The 13,211-nt window shown below is 47.2% G+C and overlaps 1 protein-coding gene across 1 annotated transcript in view; it reads left to right on the top strand.

The window, feature by feature from the left end:
• LOC119435758 (alkaline phosphatase, tissue-nonspecific isozyme-like) overlaps positions 1 to 13,211 on the top strand; it is a 41,842-nt gene that overhangs the window by 8,780 nt on the left and 19,851 nt on the right. Inside the window, exons 2-3 of the mRNA XM_037702480.2 lie at positions 8,675 to 8,860; positions 9,567 to 9,758. Coding sequence (XP_037558408.1) covers positions 8,675 to 8,860; positions 9,567 to 9,758 — 378 coding nt within the window. The remainder of the gene's footprint in view (positions 1 to 8,674; positions 8,861 to 9,566; positions 9,759 to 13,211) is intronic.

The raw sequence follows: 13,211 nt of genomic DNA, 5'->3' as shown, positions 1-13,211 counted from the left end.
CATTTTCAGCCGGACCTTGTTGTTTGATTAAAATGGCACGTACTCATGAAGGGATTGGTTAAGGTTGCGCTGGAATCGCAAAACACTTCCATTCTCCAGCTACTATAACGTCGACAATGGTAAGTTTCAAAATGATCAGTATCATCAGCCAATTTTATTGCGATAGCAATTATATGGACACTCCAAAGCAGATTTCTGCCGTCGGCGTCGCCGTCGTCGTCGCCGTTGCCGTCGCCGTGAGGTTCCGTATGACGTCAATGAAGATGAAATCGTCGCCGCGCGCCGCCGAACGCTGTATGTGCGAGTGGAAGGGGGCGAGGGACGCGCGCTTTCACGGGGAGTGAATCCACGGCGGATAACAAACGCGCGTTCTGCGCCGTGCTCCCATAAGGGCTGCAGAAGTAGGCGTCTCTTTCCTCCTTTACAATCACCATATATGCAGAGCAAACGCGCCTTCTTCCGACGCGCGAAAACCGTGGGGGAAAGGGGGGAGGGGGGAGGGGGAGGGAAGGGAGGCGACGTTTAGCTGCGGCACCAAGTGCCTATTTATATCAGAGGCCCCGGCAACAGTAACCAACGCCGCACGCATTTTATTGCGAATTATATGGACACTCCAAAGCAGATTTCTGCCGTCGGCGTCGTCGTCGTCGTCGCCGTGAGGTTCCGTATGACGTCAATGGAGATGAAATCGTCGCCGCGCGCCGCCGAACGCTGTATGTGCGAGAGAAAGGGCGCGAGGGACGCGCGCTTTCACGGGGAGTGAACGCACGGCGGAGAACAAACGCGCGTTCTGTGCCGTGCTCCCTTAAGGGCTGCAGAAGTAGGCGTCTCTTTCCTCCTTTACAATCACCATATATGTAGAGCAAACGCGCCTTCTTCTGACGCACGAAAGGCCGTGGGGGGGAGGGGGGGGAAGGGAGGCGACGTTTCGCTGCGGCACCAAGTGCCTATTTATATCAGAGGCTCCGGCAACAGTCACCAACGCCGCACGCATTTTGTGCGAACGCGGGCAAAACGCCGACGGCGTCGACAACAGTTCTGCGTGTTGCCGGTGCTGTTGCATGTACAAGTTTATACAGCTGATAAAGCTACTATCATTACTCCGTATAGCTCTCTACAAATTTGCTATCGCAATTGATGCTTCGCCTTTCAGGTGAAACTGCGACACCTTTTTATTGCGATAGCAATTATATGGACACTTCAACCGGATTTCTGCCGTCGGCGTCGCCGTCGCCGTGAGGTTCCGTATAGATAAAATCTTCACCGCGCGCCGTATGCCCGAGCGGAAGCGTGCGGGGACGCGCGCTATCACGGAGAGCGAACGCACTCAATCTCCCACGCGCAAGCAAGGGGGCGGGAAGCCAGCGCCGGAGGGAGTGGGGGGGGGGGGGACACACTTATAGTCTGCCAACAACCGCGCTCGTCGCTCGACCGCACCGTCTCTTATCTCTCCCACGCGCAAGCAAGGAAGCGGGAAGCGAGCGCAGGAGGGAGCGGGGGGGGGGGGGGGTGCACTTTTACTCTGCCAACAACCGCGCTCGTCGCTCGCCGCACCGTCTCTTATCTCCACACGGCTCTGACCTTTATGCGCCGTTCATTCGCCGCTCAATTTCCGTTGAAGCAATAGACCGCACGTACCTTCGCCGCTGCGGCGTATCCGCTTGCTGCCAGACTTTTGACGGTCGTTGTCTGCAGTCATTCAGTGTGATCTATGCATGTTTGTTTGTGCGCGCTCACACCACGCTTGTTCATTCATTATTATTATTATTTTATTCGGGCAAAACAGGTACAAGGTTTGCCCGCGAGGTAAGGCAAAAGGAGGGCTTAATCTCCTGACTAGGCCTTACCTCGCTGGGGCAGCAGAGATAGCGGAATTTGCAAGTTACAAAAGCAGTTTGTAAAACAGACATTTCATAACTACATACAAAACAATCTTTGAAGCACACTGCAGAACACCATTTGCTAGTAAAAAATGTCACAGTTTCGCCCTAAGGACGAAGCAATGAATGCGATAGCAACACAGCAATGTCATACGAAGTAAGGTGAGCGGCTTTGGTAGCAACAACACGCAGAACTGTTGTCGACGCCATCGGCGTTTTGCCCGCGTTAGCTCAAAATGCGTGCGGCGTTGGTGACTGTTGCTGGAGCCTCTGATATAAATAGGCACTTGGTGCCGCAGCTAAACGTCGCCTCCCTTCCCTCCCCCTCCCCCACGGCCTCTCGCGCGTCCGAAGAAGGCGCGTTTGCTCTACATATATGGTGATTGTAAAGGAGAAAAGAGACGCCTACTTCTGCAGCCCTTAAGCGAGCACGGCGCAGAACGCGCGTTTGTTCTCCGCCGTGCGTTCACTCCCCGTGAAAGACGCGCCCCTCGCGCCATTTCACTCGCACATACAGCGTTCGGCGCGCGGCGACGATTTCATCTCCAAATGACGTCATACGGAACCTCACGGCGACGGCGACGGCGACGGCGACGCCGACGCCGACGGCAGAAATCTGCTTTTGAGTGTCCATATAATTGCTATCGCAATAATAACATACAAACGAGTTAATACATGACTAACATAAAAGTAACATTTAAAGAATTTAATTATTACATCACTAATGCAACAACCAAGCACCTTTAACACTGAAGAATTCACTGTTGCTTTAACATTTGTACAGCATATCTAGATCAGAAGAGAGAAACATGTTCACTATGAAGTGTTTAAATTGGCGAAGAGTTCTACAATCTCTAGCGACATCAACAATGTTAGGGTACGTATTACATAAACGCATGGTTTCATATTCGATAGTTTGCATGCCATAGTTTGTCCTGGGTTTCTTCGCTACTATTGAGGTGTGGCGTAAGCTGTACCCTGTGTTTCTACTGAGGTACCGGTTTGAAAATGTCTCAAAATTGCTGGAGATATCTTTAAACAACCGAATGCAGATCCTTGCTTGGTAATAGTTTCTAATATTAAGGATATTGTAGCGCATCATTAGTTTAGAAGATCCTATGTATTGATTAGAAGAATTAAGCAAACGAACAGCTCGCCGTTGTAATACCGCTAGTTTTTCTATATCGGTTTTATGGCCGTTTCCCCATACTAATAAGCCATAGCTAAGATGGGAATGTACCAGCGAAAAGTACAGTTGTCTGACAAGCCTTACAGGCACATAGTACCGGATTCGTTGTAGCAAACCAACTGACCGTGCTACTTTAATGCGTACCTTATTTATGTGCTCTGTCCAGCTTAAGCTTTTATGAAATATAACTCCTAGGAAAGAATGACTTGACACATGTTCTAGCTGCGATCCACAGTAGTAAAGTTTAACATCGTAACTTATTTCTTTATTCCTTGCATAAAACACCATAAACTTAGTTTTTTTCGCATTTAGACTGAGCTGGTTTAAATGTAGCCATTTGTGAAGTTCTTCTAACCAAGAATTTGCGGCAACTTCTAGTTCCTGAAGGTCAACACCAGAAAAGAAACATTAGTGTCATCCGCGTACATTATTATTTCATCTGTTAATGGAACGTTTACTATATCATTTATATACACAATAAACAGTAATGGCCCTAAAATCGAACCTTGTGGTACCCCATATTTAATTACGTTTTTTTCCGAAGTGTAACCTTGCAGTGAAGTATATTGCAATCGAGATTCAAGGTAACTATTCATAAGTTCTAACGCTGTGCCTCGAACGCCATATACTTGGAGCTTATTTAGTAATATTTTATGTTTGATAGAATCAAAAGCCTTGCGAAAATCTAAAAATATACCAATGGTAAGCTTTCTTTCTTCAATATTATTTATAATTGTATCTCTGATTCTTAATAATGCCATTTCGGTTGACTTATTTTTCTGGAAGCCATATTGCTTATCCGAAATAATACCTTTATCCAGCAGAAAACCATTTAGGAGCTTATGTATTATACGCTCAGCGACTTTTGAAAATAATGGCAATACCGAAATTGGTCTGTAATTTTTGAGGTCGTTGTGATTTCCGCCCTTAAAAATCACAGCAACACGAGCTATCTTCATTTGTTCAGGAAAAACTCCAGTGGAAAGTATACTGTTACAGATGTGTTCCAACGGACCGCATATTATGTGAGCAGCTGCTTTAATAGGTTGAGCTTTGATGCCGTCCTCACCAGCGGCTGATTTGTTGCTCAAGGAATTGAGAATGGAAAAAATCTCGCTTTCAGATGTAGGTGCAAGAAAAATCGTCTCGCTGACACGATTATCCATGTAACTTTTACTATTTCGATTTGGGAGAAAATCTGATGTAAAAGTTGAAGCACCAGCATTGATAAAATGATTATTAAATAAATTAGCTGCGCTGTTTTCACAAAATTTAACATCATTTAGAACAATTTCTGAGGCACATTCTGTGTAGAGGAACCTATTATCTCGCGGTATATGTTCCACATTCTACGAACATCACTCATAGAACTTTCAAATCGACGTGTGTAGTACTCGGATTTCGCTTTCTTCAGATCACTATTCAGTTTGTTCCTGACTTGTTTAAACTCTTTAAATATTTCAGGGTTACGGGTATTTAAGAATTTAGTGAATAATTTGTCTCTGTGTTGAATGCGCTTATATAGGTCATGATTTACCCATTCCTTTCTAGCTTTTTTATGCTTGACCACAGGGACGAAAGGAAATGCTTCATTGTATATTTGTTTTACTTTGGATACAAATAGGTCGTATGATGCAGAGGGATTCGCTTGAGCATAAACATCATACCAATTCGCATTGGAAAGCAAAGTTTGAAATAGCCGTATGCTTTGGTTATTTATGACTCGCTTAAAGTAGCGATTTTGATCAGTGCGCACATGAAATGGTAACGCAGCGAAAATCGGCAGATGATCACTTATACCAGAACTGAGCACTCCGGAACATGTTTCATTTTTTGTGACCGAAGTAAAACATAAATCAATCAATGTCTTCGAATTCGGTGTTATCCGAGTAGGAATTTCAATAAGGTTTTCACAACCATTTGCTAGCATAGTTTCAATGAGTTGGATACTTTCGTTACTTTTTGAAAGTAAGTCAACATTGAAGTCACCAAGAATAATCGAGTGCAATTTCTTCATGTTGGCAAGTTCACGTACTGAGCCCATATAATCAAGCAGTCCTGTTAGCACACCTTGCGGTGGGCGGTAGACAACAACAATCAGAATATTTCGAGAAATTGCAGCAATACATTCAAAATCATCGGTCATGCGTGTAAATTCCGGCAGTATTACGCAACCATGACATTCGCGAGCATATAAAGATACGCCACCGCCTCGCTTTCTTGAACGATAAATTGAAATGTGCTTGTAACCCGAGAAGTGTATTACGTCATACTCACCCGCGTACCACGTCTCTGAGAAAGCTAGGAAATCAAAACAACAATTTAGCTGCGACAGATATGTCTCGATATCTGCTTGCTTATTTCTTAAACTTTGTGCGTTTATGTGAAACAGTTTAAGCCCCCTTTTCATGAAAACAGCTGTTCTTCACTACCAAGTCGTTGAAAGATGTAACATCGTGATAAGGTTCCATGTTTGTAGAAGTTGGCGATGCGTTAATCTTAGACGATTTTGTCTAAGTCGCTTTCCGTGGCCAGCCTTATCGCTCGAGCATTCGGCTGCTTGCGCACAAAGATAGTTCCCTGTGAACTCCAAACGAATTGATAGTTCAATTCCCTTGCCTTGTTCTTGGCAAGCCAAAGTAATCGCTTGTTCGCTGCAGTCAGGCTATCAAAGAATTTAATGCCCTGTGTTTTGCTCCTAAGATTTTTTTTTCTTTTCGAACCATGCAGTCTTCAGTGTTCTGGTGGAAAAACGAACAAGAACGACAGGGTCTCTACCCTCTTTTGAACGTAGACGGTGAATTCCGTCAATATCTTTTTCAGATAATGGCGGCAAGTCAAGCTGCGTGGCAATCTTATTTATTTCTATTATCAGATTTTCGCCATCCCGTTGAGCCAAACCGTGAATTTCCATATTCTGTCTGCGGTTGTACTGTTCGAGAGCGTTCACTTCTTGTTTTAACTTTGACAGCATTGTCACATCTTGCGACTGTTCAACAGCCTCCATTCGGCGGCGCAATTCACCGATACCTTGTTCCTGCCGATTTACAGCGTCTTTAAGGTTATCGTAGGTATCAGGCAAATGCTGCACCGACCTTTCGATGTTCTGCACAGTTTCTTTCAAGTCCATCAGTTTATCCAACTTTGCCTCTAGGGTTTGCATTTGTGACAGTTTTTTTGTTTATTTCAGCAAGCTCACTTTGAAGGTTCACAGATTGGCCCGCTGTGTCAGAGTTCCCTACAGAAAGCTTACATGTAGGACATCTAAGTGACTTCTTGGTCGCATCTTTCATCATCTTAAACGACCTAGCAGTGATGCCGCTACATTTTCCGACATGGAAGTCACCGCGGCAGTCAACACATTGCATGACGACATCATCCTCACTAAACACTGTGTGACAAAAGGAACAGGCCTCTGCAGTCATTTTTGCTCAAGACAAACGATTGACATGAAAAAAGCAACCAAAGCAGCGGTCAAGGCAGCAGCAGCAGCAGCAGCGGGAATAGCGAGTAAAACATATGAATGCAAAACAATATTGCAGACAATTTTCACTAACCTGCAAAAATTTCAGTCGTGCATTTAGACGCGATTCAACCACGCCAACCGCCACTGCTGCTGCCCGAATGAGTCCGTTGGCCAAGCGTCGATCCTTTTGTAGGCTCCGTCAGTAGTAAGGGTCACGTGTCTCGGCGATCCTTGGTGGCAGCAGCTTGTTGTGACGTAATCTTGTCCGACAGCGCCCAGCGTCAAGCGATGATGAACTGCAAAAATTTCAGTCGTGCATTTAGACGCGATTCAACCACGCCAACCGCCACTGCTGCTGCCCGAATGAGTCCGTTGGCCAAGCGTCGATCCTTTTGTAGGCTCCGTCAGTAGTAAGGGTCACGTGTCTCGGCGATCCTTGGTGGCAGCAGCTTGTTGTGACGTAATCTTGTCCGACAGCGCCCAGCGTCAAGCGATGATGAACTGCAAAAATTTCAGTCGTGCATTTAGACGCGATTCAACCACGCCAACCGCCACTGCTGCTGCCCGAATTTCTCCGAGACATTCCCGAGGATACTCACTTCTAAATCTTCCCAGTCTAATAGCTCCAATACTTCTTCTAAGCATGCAGCGAATAGCATTGGAGATTGTGTCTCCTTATCCTGACCCTTCCTGATAGGTAGGCTTCTGTTTTTTTTTTGTCAAGAACCAAGGTAGCTGTGCAATCTTCTAGATATTTCTCAAGATATTCACGTACGCCTCCGCTATTCCTTCATTACGCAATGCATTCAAATCTACTGAATCAAACGCCTTTTCATAATCTATGAAACTCATATAGAGAGGTTCATTGTACTCAGCCGATTTCTTAATTACCTGAATAATGACATGGATGTGATCCATTGTAGCAGATCTCTTCCTGAAGCCAGTCTGTTTTCTTGGTTGATTAAAGTCAAGTATTGCACTGATGGTATTGGAAATTATCCTGGTGATTTTTAAAAAATATATTGGCAACAATACCTCAGCTATATCTCGGTGAAGATCTCGACAGCATTCGATTTTGCCTTGTTCAGCAACCCTGGAACGATGCATCGAATGATTGAGGACCTTAACCGAGAAAGTGCAAGAGTGGGGTTTGGAGATAAATATGCAGAATACAAAGAAATGTGAATAGTCTCGCAATGGAACGCGAGACACACAAATCAGGGTGGCCAGTGAGCCTCTAGAGTCTGTGCAGAAGTATGTTTTTTTGTCAGTCACTCACAGGGGACCCGGATCATGAAAATGAAATTTACAGAAGAATAAAACGGGATGGAGTGCATACGGCAAGCATTACCAAATCCTGACTGGGAGCTTACCACTGTCTTTCAAAAAAAAAACTGTGCACTCATTGCATTCTACCGGTGGTAACATATGAGGCAGAAATTTGCAGGTTAACAGAGAAGCTCGAGAACAAGTTAAGGACCGCGCAAAGAGCGATTCAACGAAAAACGTAGGCATAACGTTAATAGACAGGAAGGGAGCGGTGTCGATCAGAGAGCAACGGGGATAGCGGTATCCTAATGGAGATAAAGAGAACTAAATGGAGATGACCAGGCCATGTAATGCCTAGAGTAGATAACACGTGGAGCGTTAGAATTACAGAATGGGTGCCAAGGGAAAGGAAGCGCAGTCCAGGGACGGCATAAAGTTAGTTGGGGTGATGGAATTAGGAAATTTGCAGGCGCAAGTTGGAATCAGCACACAGGGGTAATTGAAGGTCGCAGGAGGCAGTGGCGCACCGACGGGGGGGATTCGGGGGTTGGAACCCCCCCCTGAGGCCGACTTAACCCCCCCTTTTGTTTAACCCCTTTTCTTTCCTTACGCATTTGAGTACTGCAACTAAGATGTAAGACGCGCAATCGTCTGCACACTCGCAAAAAGCGCATTTTATTGACAATTTCCCGTGAAGAAATCGAAATTAATGCTGTTTAGATGGTATTGGCAAACTGTCAACCCCCCCCCCCCTGGCAGAGATCCTGGGTGCGCTACTGGCAGGAGGTTGTCCTGCCAGTGGGCATCAAAATAAGCTGATGATGTTGATGATGTTGAATTTATTTCCCCTATGACTGTTAGTCTGTGCAGCTTGTTGTGGTTTCCGTGCTTCACGTCCTGCGTTTCTTCCGGCAGGGATCTTCGACAACGACCACGTGCCCTACGTGATCGAGCGCAGCACTCCTGACTCCACAAAGCCCACCCTGCCGGAGATGACCAGAGTCGCTGTGGAGATCCTTAAGAAAGCGCCCAAGGGGTTCGTGCTGCTCGTCGAAGGTAAGCAAACGACACCTGCAGGCCACATTCTTTCACTTCGTCATTCTGGGATTCCTCTCGTTAATTGTATCCACTCTGCACATGAGTAAAGCTACAGCGCGACGCTTTTGAGAACTTTTTTTTCTAATACTAGTTCTTTAGTTCTTGACACGTTCTTGATTTGCAAAATCGCGACAGTTACACCCATTCTTTAATCTTGGATCCCAACTAGTGTTTAAAGGACACGGTGCAGCACACATAGCGCAAAGTGTGTCTTTCTTACTTGTGTCCTATTGATTTTAACGCTACTTATGATCCCAGTATGACAGGACGAACTACCCTGAATTACTGCCTTTAACTTGTATGTCATTTTATTCCCACGCTGGGAGTACCCGGACCCTTCCGCGACGTTATATCTTATTAATGGAGATCGAATGTGGGCAGCCATGTCGTATTATTGTATTGAACTGGTAAACTTTATTAATGGGTGTTCCCTCTGCCCTCGTAGAACAGCAATAAAAGTGGAGGGAATGGTAACTGCACGAAACGTGTTTTTTATTGAGTTCAATGAACAGCGTATTTTTCAGACAAACCAAGAACAGGTTACCCTTTTGCGTGCTGCATATCACTCTAATAACGAGCGAGATTTCAAAACAAGATTAAAACAATTGCCTGGTATCGTAGGTGTCGAACGAGTGTCTTATTCCTTCCCGTGTTACCGGAACAGGAGCGCGCATCGACATGGCCCACCACAAAAGCAAGGGTGGATCGGCCCTGGAAGAAGCCCTGGAGTTCGACCAGGCCGTTCAGGAGACGCGCGACACGCTCAAGATGGACGACTCCCTGCTGGTGGTGACGGCCGACCACTCTCACACGTTCACCATGGGCGGGTACCCGAAGAGAGGCACCAACATCCTCGGTGAGTGCATTGCGGTTGCGCGCTTTCAGAAGCGCGCACACCTGAGCAGCTTACACGAAACGCGCGCCTAGGAAAACTGCCTCGGGATTTTCTTCGCTCCGCATTCAGCACTTTGTTTTTCTCAAGCCATCACGTTCCCATGACCCAGAACTCTGGAGTTTTCGAAGCAGTTCGTAAAAAGCCACAAGAAGGGTCGAACATTTTAATTTCAGTGTTTTTTAATGTGATTGATCGATTCATTCATTCATTCATTCATTCATTCATTCATTCATTCATTCACTCACTGATATTAGGTGTATCGTGTCCAAAAGCAAAACTGTGACTGGGACAAACACCGTAGTGGAATGCTCCGGATTAAGTTCGATCACCTGTGTTCCTTGCCTTGGACCTCAGTCTGAGTATACGACCATTGTGCATTTCGCCGGCATCAAAATGATGTGGCCAGTGTCGGGAATCGGACCCGCTACCTCGTACTCAGCAACAGAAAGCCATAGCCACTGAGCGACCGTGGCGGGTTTCCCAGTGTGAATGAAAATAACTAAATTTCAGAGTCACTGACAAATGACGATTAACGTATATGTGAACAAACTGGTAAATAACTGCTATTACGTTGGCCAGTAACCTGGCTCAAAAGCTAGGAAAAAGTGCTGTAACCATTTCTTGTCTGCACCTGGGCTCATTCGGTAGCTTCAAACGATCAGAGCAGAGCTAAGGTGACTAAGTACTGCGCATCCGGATAAATGAAAGCTGCACTCGGCCTAACGTGCCTACAACCAACTGTGCCGGCTAAATCACACGGGAGAGCTGCGCCATTGCTGAAATGATTAAATATGTGCTGCCCTTCACCTCGTAGCAGGGGAACACAACCCGCGTATACGAGTGCTCAAGTACTAAACGCTGGCTATAGGACTAAGGATAAAGGAGGATGCAACGGCGCTATGCCTCAGCACACCACGGATAGCGGTTGGCGTACGTATGCTCATCCACCGAAAGTCCGGTACAAGCTCGATGAAACCACGAACGACAACCACGTCTACACTCGAAAGGCATCTTACGCTTGTAACCGACACTTCGAGTGGCAGGACTAACTATAGCTAACATAACTAGAGTTCCCTCGAAGAGAATAACACGCTAAGAAGGGTTTCCCCACTTCCAGCTGGTGTACGGGCGGCTGCGGTTGACTTGTTCACGTCAGGAACGTGGTCGACTAAACGACGTGCGGAAAAAAGTAAGCGGCGGCAGAGCCTTCCGCCACTTGCTGCTTGCAGGGTACCAAAGATGCTCGGGTAATCTCCGAGGGATGTGACATTACAAGCCGGTGGCGTGGAACCGGCAGTGCATGTCACGTGCCGCTACACGCACGTTCTGCTTCTCGTGCAGGTTGTATGTAGCTCCAGAGCGCTTCAACAGGCCACAAATGGGACAGCCACGGGATTATCGTCAACATCACCGAAGTATTCGCATGCAACAGTGAAGAAATCTTCAAAGCACTCAATCATGGGACGGTGACAGCCCATTACGTGGAATCCGGCATATGTCGAAGCAACAGTCAACGAACCTTGGTTCACAGCCACTATCACCAGCCTACAAAAGGCGGTAGACTGCACTGTCTCTCTGGGGCGTGGAACCGGCAGTGCTATGTCAGTGCCACTCACGCACGTTCTGCTTCTCGTGCAGGTTGTATGTAGCTCCAGAGCGCTTTCAACAGGCCACCAATGGGACAGCCACGGGATTATCGTCAACACTCACCGAAGTATTCGCATGCAACAGTGAGAAATCTTCAAAGCACTCAATCATGGACCGGTGCCGCCCACTACAGTGGAATCCGGCATATGTCCAGCAACAGTCAACGAACCTTGGTTCACAGCCACTATCACCAGCCTACAAAGGCGGTAGACTACACTGTCTCTCTGGGGCGTGGAACCGGCAGTGCTATGTCAGTGCCGCTCACGCACGTTCTGCTTCTGTGCCGGTTGTATGTAGCTCCAGAGAGCTTTCAACAAGCCACAAATGAGACAGCCACGGGATTATCGTCAACATCACCGAAGTATTCACATGCAACAGTGAAGAAATCTTCAAAGCACTCAATCATGGACCGGTGACGCCCATTACAGTGGAATCCGGCATATGTCGAGCAACAGTCAACGAACCTTGGTTCACAGCCACTATCACCAGCCTACAAAAGGCGGTAGACTGCACTGTCTCTCTGGAGCGTGGAACCGGCAGTGCTATGTCAGTGCCGCTCACGCACGTTCTGCTTCTCGTGCAGGTTGTATGTAGCTCCAGAGCGCTTTCAACAGGCCACAAATGGGATAGCCACGGGATTATCGTCAACATCACCGAAGTATTCGCATGCAACAGTGAAGAAATCTTCAAAGCACTCAATCATGGACCGGTGACGCCCACTACAGTGGAATCTGGCATATGTCCAGCAACAGTCAACGAACCTTGGTTCACAGCCACTATCACCAGCCTACAAAAGGCGGTAGACTGCACTGTCTCTCTGGGGCGTGGAACCGGCAGTGCTATGTCAGTGCCGCTCACGCACGTTCTGCTTCTCGTGCAGGTGATGTAGCTCCAGAGTGCTTTCAACAGGCCACAAATGGGACAGCCAAGGGATTATCGTCAACATCACCGAAGTATTCACATGCAACAGTGAAGAAATTTTCAAAGCACTCAATCATGGACCGGTGACGCCCATTACAGTGGAATCCGGCATATGTCGAGCAACAGTCAACGAACCTTGGTTCACAGCCACTATCACCAGCCTACAAAAGGCGGTAGACTGCACTGTCTCTCTGGGGCGTGGAACCGGCAGTGATATGTCAGTGCCGCTCACGCACGTTCTGCTTCTCGTGCAGGTTGTATGTAGCTCCAGAGCGCTTGCAACAGGCCACAAATGGGACAGCCCGGGATTATCGTCAACATCACCGAAGTATTCGCATGCAACAGTGAAGAAATCTTCAAAGCACTCAATCATGGGCCGGTGACGCCCACTACAGTGGAATCCGCATATGTCCAGCAACAGTCAACGAACCTTGGTTCACAGCCACTATCACCAGCCTACAAAAGGCGGTAGACTGCACTGTCTCTCTGGGGCGTGGAACCGGCAGTGCTATGTCAGTGCCGCTCACGCCACGTTCTGCTTCTCGTGCAGGTTGTATGTAGCTCCAGAGCGCTTTCAACAGGCCACAAATGGGACAGCCACGGGATTATCGTCAACATCACCGAAGTATTCACATGCAACAGTGAAGAAATCTTCAAAGCACTCAATCATGGACCGGTGACGCCCATTACAGTGGAATCCGGCATATGTCCAGCAACAGTCAACGAACCTTGGTTCACAGCCACTATCACCAGCCTACAAAAGGCGGTAGACTGCACTGTCTCTCTGGGGCGTGGAACGGCAGTGATATGTCAGTGCCGCTCACGCACGTTCTGCTTCTCGTGCAG

Source organism: Dermacentor silvarum, unplaced genomic scaffold, assembly GCF_013339745.2.
Source record: "Dermacentor silvarum isolate Dsil-2018 unplaced genomic scaffold, BIME_Dsil_1.4 Seq896, whole genome shotgun sequence".
NCBI classification, from domain to species: Eukaryota; Metazoa; Arthropoda; class Arachnida; order Ixodida; family Ixodidae; genus Dermacentor; species Dermacentor silvarum.
The sequence above is the reverse complement of the archived record's forward strand: the minus strand, read 5'-3'. Positions and strand labels throughout refer to the sequence as shown.